This window comes from Rhincodon typus, chromosome 28 (assembly GCF_021869965.1).
Source record: "Rhincodon typus isolate 14 chromosome 28, sRhiTyp1.1, whole genome shotgun sequence".
NCBI classification, from domain to species: domain Eukaryota; kingdom Metazoa; phylum Chordata; class Chondrichthyes; order Orectolobiformes; family Rhincodontidae; genus Rhincodon; species Rhincodon typus.
In genome coordinates this window covers 31,598,824-31,608,474 of record NC_063359.1, presented here as the reverse complement: position 1 = coordinate 31,608,474, position 9,651 = coordinate 31,598,824, and the positions used below count along the sequence as shown (strand labels likewise).

The window sequence follows — 9,651 nt, the reverse complement described above, 5'->3', positions numbered from 1 at the left end:
CAATGTTTATAATTTGTAAAAAGAATCATATTTTAGGTATTGAAAAGAAGACTTGCATTTGTATAACCCTTTTCATTAACCATGGGACATCTCAAAATGTTTTACAGCCAATGAAGTACTTTTGAACTGAAGTCACTTGTAATATAGGCAATGCAACAGCCAATTTGTATACCACAAGCTCCCACAAACAAAATGTGAGAATAACCAGATAATCTGTTTTTGTGCTGTTAGGTTAGGGATAAAAATGGGTGTGGACACAGTGATGAATTCATTTGCTCTTCTTTGAAATAATGCCTTTGAATCTTTTGCATTTACTTGAGTTAGTAGACGGGACCTTTGTTTAATGCCACATCTAAAACATAGCACCCCCAACAGTGCAGCACTGCTTCGGTACTGCATACCAGTCTTGATTATTTTTGTGCTGAAGTTCTGCAGTGTTACTTAACTTTAGGACTCAGAATAGGGAACACCACAGCTGGGCAACCTGGTTCTCGTTTCTCCATTTCCTTGTGGTTGGTGACAGATTTGGTCCATTCCATTCCATGTTCGACAATCTCCCTATCCAAATTCAAGAATGAATCCTAAGAATAATGCGCCTCTTCTTCTGTGTGTCTAGGGATGTTTTCCTTCGAGGAACTTTCTTCAGTGAGCAAAGCCCCTCCATCTTTCCGAATCTTCAAGCCCTGGTGGGACACTTTCATGGATTATCTGGCCATAATCATGTTGATGATTGCTGTGTTTGGAGGCACCACACAGATATACAAGGACAAAACGGTTTGTCTGCCAATCCAGGATATTTCCTCAGACAACAGCAGTCAGTCATATCCCGAAGACAACTCAACCATGGAAGAGCAAGCTTTTGCTGCCTATAATGTTACAGGCATTCGCGATTTCGCTCGGCTCTCACATAGAGATGCTGTCTATGCAGTCACCGAGGGCAAGACCAACCTGGACATTCAGCAGTACCGTTATGTCAACCGGGCATGCTACTTTCACGCAGTACCCTGGTTTCCCAAATACTTCTCCTACTTCATTTTGGTGCACACAGTGGCCCTGATGATTTGCAGCAACTTCTGGTTTCGGTTTCCAAAGACCAGCTCCAAGATGGAGCATCTAATCTTCATCCTGGAGAAGTGTTTCGAGTCCCCATGGACCTCGGACGTGCTGTCCCTGGCTGTGACCGAACACAGCAGCAATGTCAATGTCAAGACACAGGAGAAGCGCAGGAGCATGACGGCGAGCTTCAAGCCAGTGTCGCCGGGCATCAGGGACTCGAGCCGTGGCACAAGCCGCAACATCCCAGTCATCCAGAGGCAGAACGAGCTGCTGGACAAGAAGGACTGGGAAAGGGCCAAGGCTCTGTTCGAGAAGGTGAAGAAATTCCGGCTGCACGTGGAACAAGAGGACACCATCTACAAGCTGTACGTGGGCCAGCTGCTGTTGAAAACTCTGCAGTGTATGATCATCCTGTGCTATTTCGCCATCTTTGTGGAGGCGGTATCATTTGACATCATCTGCCGGCCTGGCACCGAGCTGGTCACCGGATATGGAGTCTTCATCTGTACATTCAGCATTGCCTTCCTACTCCGGAGGCTGTTGCTACTCTACTTGTGCCTGGTGGCCATCTATGTCTTACTGTGTGTCCGCACTCTATTCTGGATCATTCGTACACCCCTCAAACAGTACTCCTTCGAGAAGCGGGAGAGTCAGTTCAGTGACATTCCCAACGTGAAGAATGACTTCGCTTTCCTGTTGCACCTCATTGACCAGTATGACCCCCTGTATTGTAAACACTTCTCCACCTTCCTGTCTGAGGCCAGTGAGAAGAAGCTCAAGCTGCTGAGCCTGAACAGCGATTGGACGGCGGACAAGGTCAGGCAACAGCTCATCCGGGGCAGCAAGGTGGAACTGCACCTCTTCATGCTCACCGGCATCCCCGAGGCGGTCTACGATGTCACCGAGATCCAGGCCCTCAAGATGGAACTCTGCACCGACATCAACATCAGCACCAAGGTGACCCAGCTCGTTCACCTGGAAGAGCTCCGCATTGTCAACTGCATCGTCACCATCAAACCCGCCGCCCTGTTCTTCCTGAGCAACCAGCTCCACCTGCTGTCCGTTACCTTCTCCGACCACGAGGAGGTGCCCGAGTGGATCGGCAAACTGACCCGCCTCCGAGCCCTCTGCCTGATCGGCAATGTCAACGCCGGCGACAAGAGGATGGAGCTGGAGTTCATGAAGGAGCTCCGCTATCTGAAAACCCTCCATATCAACAGCAACCTCATGAAGGTGCCGTTCAACGTGCTGTACGTGGCGCCGCACTTGATCGAGCTGTGCATCCTCAACAACAAGAACAAACTGGAGATGCTGCACAATTTGGGCAGCATGTTCAACCTGGCCCGCCTGGACCTGCAGAACTGCGACCTGGAGACCATCCCGCACGGCATCTTCGGCCTCTCCAACCTGCAGGAGCTGAACCTCCAGGGCAACGAGTTCACCACGATCGAGGAGATCGAAAGCCTGCAACGCCTGCGCAAGTTGTCCTCCCTCAACCTCAGCTTCAACAAAATCAAAGCCATTCCGGATTCCTTCAATTTCATAAGTAGCCTCGAACGCTTCAGCGCGTCCAACAATCAGATTGCGACGTTGCCCAACAGTATGTTCAGTATTCCGAAGCTGCAACATTTAGATATGAGTAATAATCGCCTGGTTGCCATTCCTTCGTCCATCAAGTATCTCAAAAACCTCAAATACCTCGACTTAAGCTCCAATCGATTGGAAACCTTGCCAGATGAGCTCTTCCAGTGCAAAAAGCTCAAGACCCTGAAGCTGAATAATAACCTGCTCTTGTCCCTCAGTGGGAAGATCCAGCAGTGTTCCCAACTTATCAGACTGGAACTGAAAGGAAATTCCCTCGACGAGCTCCCAGTGGAGATAACCCAGTGTAGCAAGCTGAAACAGAGTGGTCTGATAATGGATGAATACTTGTTTGAGGCACTTCCCATGCAAATCAAAATAGGCATTAGTACTAATCCTGAACCCATAAGTGACATCAGGCTAATAATCCCAAACAAGATGTCACATCCTGAATTGGAGCACCTTGCATAAAACAAAGAATGTGACTAACCAAATATTCTTTTGCCCATGGTAATCCAAAGAAAACAAAACCCATTTTAACTGTAGCAACAGTCACATATTCTGGAAATGTATCGGAACACAAGCAGACTCAGCTAAGGTTAAATATTACTTCACAAGTTTGTGTTAGAACGTAACTTAGTGTGGCCTATCCTGTCAAGTCACTATTAATAAAATAAAAGAAAGATTTGCCATTTCTGTATGTTATACAACTAATATGAGAGAAGATATAACCCAATCGATGCAATGTCCAACACTGGGATTCATTAATTAACTGTTGGTGAAATTCTGAACAAGATGCATCCTGGAGCATTTTAGTTTATACAGGCTAGTCACAGTTGAACACAAATAGGATTCAAATAAAATTTTAAAGAAGAAGTGTCCATTTTTTCTGGTAGTGAGGTATATTTTGTATTTGAACTATAATCAGTAATCCACATTTCAAATTATCAGAAGTAGCATTAAGGTGTCTAGCTTCAATGTAGAGTGCAATCTGCTTCACAGTGATATTACACTTGCTGGATAATTCAGAAATCAGATACTAACCTCACTCCTAAGGTGGGTAAAAGGAGACCCCAGCAGAAGGTTTCTAACACCAGATGAGTTTCACATGGTGTGGAGTACAACTCCAGTCAGCAATAAACTCTATTTAAAAGGCTTTAAAAGACTTTTACACTGCTTTCAAAACATGTAAAAATTAACAAAAAAAGTGCTGGAGAAACTCAGCAGGTCTGGCAGCATATTTTGAGACGGAGAATGAGTTTATGTTTGACTCCGGTGTGACTCTTCTGGAGAAACCTTAATAGACACATTAATCACCTTAGTTAGTAAGCTGTAACTTGCAGGCAGGGGTTAGCTCAGTTGTTCTGGATGGCTGATTTGCAATGCAGAGTGATGCTGATGGCCGGGGTTCAATTCCTGCATGGCCGAGGTTACCAGGAAGGACTCTTCTTCCCAACATCTCCCCTTACCTGAGGTGTGATGACCCCCAACTTAAACCACCATCAGTCAATTCTGTCTCTAATGAGTCCGCAGCCCTGTGCTCTGGTAAGACAATGGCAGTGTTAGGAGTCAGTAGCTCAGCCTCTGGGACTATGGCAACTTTATCTAACCTGCAGGCTGGTAGTCATTCCACTCCCTAACCAGCCTTTGTGAAAAAATGGCTTCTGAATGGGATGATGTGCACAAATCAACATGCTAATTTGAAACTGCAGGCCTGCTTTCCTCTAATCCAGTTGCCCACTGGCCCTTTGAAAATCCTGCCTTCCTTCATTTCTTTCTATGTCTCACTAACCCTCCCTTTGGCCCTGCACTTTTTGCCATTAAATCTCTACTGCCCTGCACTTTTTGCCATTTAATCTCTATTGCCCTCTGTCCTATCACAGATCTTCCGTTTTGTCATATTCCCTCTCTCCCTCCTTCACTTACATAAAACCCACATAATTTTCCAGTTCTGATGAAAGGACAAGACATCTAAAACACAAACTTTATTTCTGTCTCCACAGAGGCTACCTGACCTGTTGTGTGTTTCCAACATCTTCTGTGTTTATCTCATATTTCCAGAATCAGCAATATTTTGTTTTGTAGTATGTATTTGGTAATCTGTGCCTTTTTTCTGGGGAATGATGTACAAATAGAATACAATGTGAGAAAATATGAAATTGTCCATTTTAGCAGGGAGAATAAGAAAGAAACATGATGAAGCGTCCTGACCCGAAACGTCGACTTTCCTGCTCCTGTGATGCTGCCTGACCTGCTGTGTTCCTCCAGCTCCACACTGTATTGGCTGGTGAGACTGTGGCTGGTGTACTCGGCACAGTATTGGTCACCTTATTCAAGGAAGGATGCAAATTCATTGTCATAGAGTCATTGAGCTGTACAGCATGGAAACAGACCCTTCAGTCTAACTCGTCCATGCTGACCAGATATCTTAAATTAATCTAGTCCCATTTGCCAGCATTTGACCCATATCCCTCTAAACCCTTCCTATTAAATGTTGTAATTGTACCAGCCTCGACCACTTCCTCTGGCAGCTCATTTCATACATGTACTACTCTCTGAATGAAAAAGTTGCCCCTTAGCTCCCTTTTAAATCTTTCCCTTCTCACCTTAAAACTATTCCTCTAGTTTTGGACTCCCCCACCCTGGGAAAAGACCTTGGCTATTCACACTAACCATGCCCCTCATAATTTTATAAACCTATATAAGGTCACCCTTCAGCCTCTGATGCTCCAGGCAAAATAGCCCAGTCTATTCAACCTCTCCCTATAGATCAAACCCTCCAACCCTGGCAACATCCTTGTAAATCTTTTCTGAACCCTTTCAAGTTTCGCAACAGCTTTCCTATAACAGGGAGATCAGAACTGCACACAGTATTCCAAAAGTGGCCTAACCAATGTCCTGTACAGCTGCAACATGACCTCCCAATTCCTATACTCAATGCACTGACCAATAAAGGCAAGCATACCAAACACCTTCTTCATGTCGTGTCTACCTGGGAGTCCACTTTCAAGGAACTATGAACCTGCACTCCAAGGTCTCTTTGTTCAGCAACACTGCCCAGGACCTTACCATTAAGTGTATAAGTCCTGCCCTGATTTGCCTTTCCAAAATGCCATACCTCACATCTATCAAAATTAAACTCCATTTGCGACTCCTCAGCCCATTGACCCATCTGATCAAGGTTCCATTATACTCTGAGGTAAACTTCTTTGATGTCCACTACAAAATTTTGGTGTCATCTGCAAACTTACTAACCATTCTTCCTATATTCACATCCAGATTATTTATATAAATGACAAAAAGCAATGAACCCAGCACCAATCAGGGATGAAGTTTAGTGAAGGTTTACTGGACTAGTACCTGGAATGGATATTGTCTTGTAAGGAAAAGTTAGTTGTAACTTAGTAAGTTAAAAGTAAGAGAAACCTGATTGAAAATCCTGAAGGGTCTTGACAGGATAGATGTGCAGAGGTTTTTTTTTATCCTTTTAAAGGATAGTTCAGAATTCGGGGTCACTGTTTAAAAATCAGATGTTGCCCATTTAAAACAGAGATAAGGCAAAATCTTTTATTTCAGTGTGTTATGAATTTTTGGAACTTCCCTTAAAAAATGTTGGAAGCAGAGTCCTTAAATATTTTTAAGGAGTAGTTAGATTCTAGTTAAGCAAGAGGTGAAAAGTTATCAAGAATACATGAGATTTGAGGCTACTGAAAGGTCAGCCATCATCTTATTGAAAGTCAGGCAGGATCATAGGGCTGAATGGCCTACTCTTGTTCCTAGTTCAAATGTATGATTGATTGTAATTTCTCTGTTCGTAGGATATATGTGTTACTGGAAAGGCCAACATTTATTGTCCATCCCTAGCTGCCCTTGAGAAGATGATGATCAATTGCCCCCCTGAAACAGTGCAGTCTCTGGCTGTAGGGACATCCACAAGAAGGGTATTCAGGATTTTGATCTAGTGACTTGAAGGAATGGTGATATAATTCTAAGGCAGGATAATGTGTGAGTTGTACTTTGTACAATGCTATTACTTTTGATCTGTGCTTTAATTATCTGCAGTATGCTGTATTGTTTAGTAGTATCCCAATGGGATATGTATCTACTATGGTATTTTAAAAAAAAGCAAAATCTTCGTGCCTTGAATTATGTAACACACTTGCTTTTTAGCTGCATAAAATAATATTTCAAATAAACTGTTTTAAAGCCTGTGGTATTTTGTTAATCTAACAGCAGAGCTCCTCTGGCATTGCTTCCTGGTTTTCTGGGTGTACAACAATATTAGCACGTTCACCAGGCCTGTCCATTTTAGATCATGATTTACTATTAATCTAATGTTCTCCACAATGACGTAGTCCAAATATGCAAAAATATCTGATCATAGGTACTCATAAATACACGAGTGCCCTTAAATATTTCTTGCTTCAGGTCAGATCCAACAATAAATGCATGTTTGTCTCTCTTACCAATCATCCCACTTTTTTTTTAACCATTTTATACATTTAACAAATAACAAAATATGTCAATTGGTTAATGACACCAGGGTATCTGCAATGTGAAATTCAGGCCAGTCCTATATTCAAAGGACAGATGACAATCAATAACTATCAGTAATAGATGTCAAAGTCTGATTTTTTTTATTCATTCATGTGATGAGGGCATTGTTAGCTAGGCCAGCAATACGGATTTAAAAGAATTGGAATATTGAAAACAATCAAAAGTTCAAAATTCAACATCATCAATAGAAACATTCTAAGTCTATTTGTTAGAACATCATCCATCTTTCTGAGGTAGATATCAGTCAAGTTTCAAAATGGTCTGAACATGTCTTACTCACTTTGCAATTTTAAGTTAACATAGATATATTTTTTAAACCATAAGATTAAATTCTGATGTTTATTGAAAACTCTAGCTTCAGTATTTACATTTAGACCAGTTCAAACGCCTGTCTTGAGTAAGTAAAAATATCTGCCACAATAGTTTCTTCCAGCATTGCATAAACTCTCTGTGTATTCAGCATGTGGATGAACCAACTAGAGAAGGAGCAAAACTTAACCTTCTCTTGGGAAATAAGGCAGGGCAAGTGATTGAAATGTCAGTGGGGGAGCACTTTGGGCCAAGTGATCATAATTCTATTTGTTTTAAAATAGTTATGGAAAAGGATAGATCTGATTTAAAAGTTGCAGTTCTAAATTGGAGTAGGGCCAGTGTTGATGGAATTAGACAGGAACTTTCAAAAGTTGATTGGGGGAGACTGTTCACAGATAGAGGGATGTTTGGAAAGTGGGAGGTCTTTAAAAATGTGAGTTCAGAGACAGTATGTTCCTGTTCATGTAAGAGGCAAGACTGGTAGGTGTAGGAATGCTGGATGACTAGAGAAATTGAGGCTCTGGTCAAGAAAAGGAAGGAGGCATATGTCAGATATAGACACCTGAGGACTATAAGGGCAGTAGGTGAAATCAGGAGGGCAAAAAAGGGGTCATGAGATAGCTTTGGCAGATTGTTAAAGGAGAATCCAAAGAGATTCTACAAGTACTTTAAGGACAAAAGAGTAACTAGGGTAAGAATAGGACCCCTTAAAGATCAATGGGGTCATCTATGTGCAGAATCACAGGAGATGGGAACGTTGATAGTAGAGGATTCATCAATGTTAATGCCAGCGAATGTCAAGAGGAGATGGTTAGATTATCTTTTCTGGAGATAGTCATTACCTGGCGTTTGTGTGGTGAATGTTTTACTTGTCACTTGTCAACTAAAGCTAGACTGCTTTAATGGACTGCTTCAAAATCTGTAGATTTCTGAATCGTTCAAAGCATTGCACAACTATCAACAAAGACCAGCATTCCTGACCTTAGGTCAGAGAGAACATTATTGATGAAACAGCTGAAGATGGTTGGGCCTACCTGAAGAACTTCTGCAGAGATGTCCTGGGATTGAGATGATTAGTGTTCGATGATTAGAACCATTTTCTTTCACATTAGACATAAATCCAACTAGTAGAGATTTCCCTGATGTCCATTGCTGTCAATTTTCTAGCTGTCTTTCTAGGTGTCACATTCATTCAAATGTTGCCTTGATGACAAGAGCAATCATTCTCAACTCACCTTTAGAATTCAGTTATTTTGTTTTGGAATAAAGCTTGTCAACTAAAGACATCTGGTTGTATGTAAACAGAACATTGATGAGTAGGTTATTGCAAAATAGGTGCCACTTGATAGTATGGTTTATGAACCCTACAATCACTTCTTTGATGATTGACAGTAGATTGATAGAGCAGTAATTGATTGAATTAGATTTGTTCTGCTTTTAGTAGACAGGACACACCTGGGGAATTTCCAGTTTAGCATGCTTAGTCCCACGTTGTAGCTTCCACAGGTTGGCATCTAATCTTTAGCTGTGCTTAATATTGGTCCTGATATTCTCTCCCACAGTTCTCATTGAACCAGGGATGGACACTTTTTAAGTTTTAGGTTACAATTTAAACTCAAATCCTAACTTTCATTTGTTTGATCTCAGACTTTAATCATTCAGGCAACAAGAGACAGTATAACGCAGTAACTCAGGAAACTTCATTTAAGTTATGACGTAATACTTATAAAAGCAGGTCAGTGACTTTACTGGTGTATTATAATCCTTGTTTCTCAGTTTGCCTTTGGGGTAGTGTTAACACTCAGTAATTCCATGATCCTCATTATAAGACTGGCTCTTTAATTCCAGATTTATTAATTAATTACATTTAATTTAAATTCCCCCATGTAGTGGTGGTGGGATTTTAATTAGTATGTCTGGGCCTCTACTTTGTAGTCATAGAGTCATACAGTCATACAGCCCGGAAACAGACCCTTCAGTCCAACCAGTCTATTCTGACCATAATCCCAAACTAAACTAGTCCCACCTGTATTAATAATTTTATTGCTACAGTCTTGTAATACCATCGCAATGCTACCCTTCACTTAAACGTTTACAAAATGTATGTTTCAAATATTGCTTGAAATTTTTGCATTTATTTCAGGT

At 41.7% G+C, this 9,651-nt stretch overlaps 1 protein-coding gene across 1 annotated transcript; it reads left to right on the top strand.

Annotated features, from left to right (window-relative positions):
* Window positions 1-618: 618 nt before the first annotated feature.
* On the top strand, window positions 619-3,162 carry LOC109935632 (volume-regulated anion channel subunit LRRC8D-like). Its single transcript, XM_048613797.1, has one exon. The coding sequence runs from the start codon at window positions 619-621 to the stop codon at window positions 3,106-3,108; it is 2,490 nt and encodes an 829-aa protein (XP_048469754.1). The 3' UTR covers window positions 3,109-3,162.
* Window positions 3,163-9,651: the final 6,489 nt, after the last annotated feature.

What these genes read in the sequence shown, in the direction of transcription:
- LOC109935632 (XM_048613797.1), top strand. Translation starts at nt 619, where the DNA reads ATGTTTTCCTTCGAGGAACTTTCTTCAGTGAGCAAAGCCCCTCCATCT.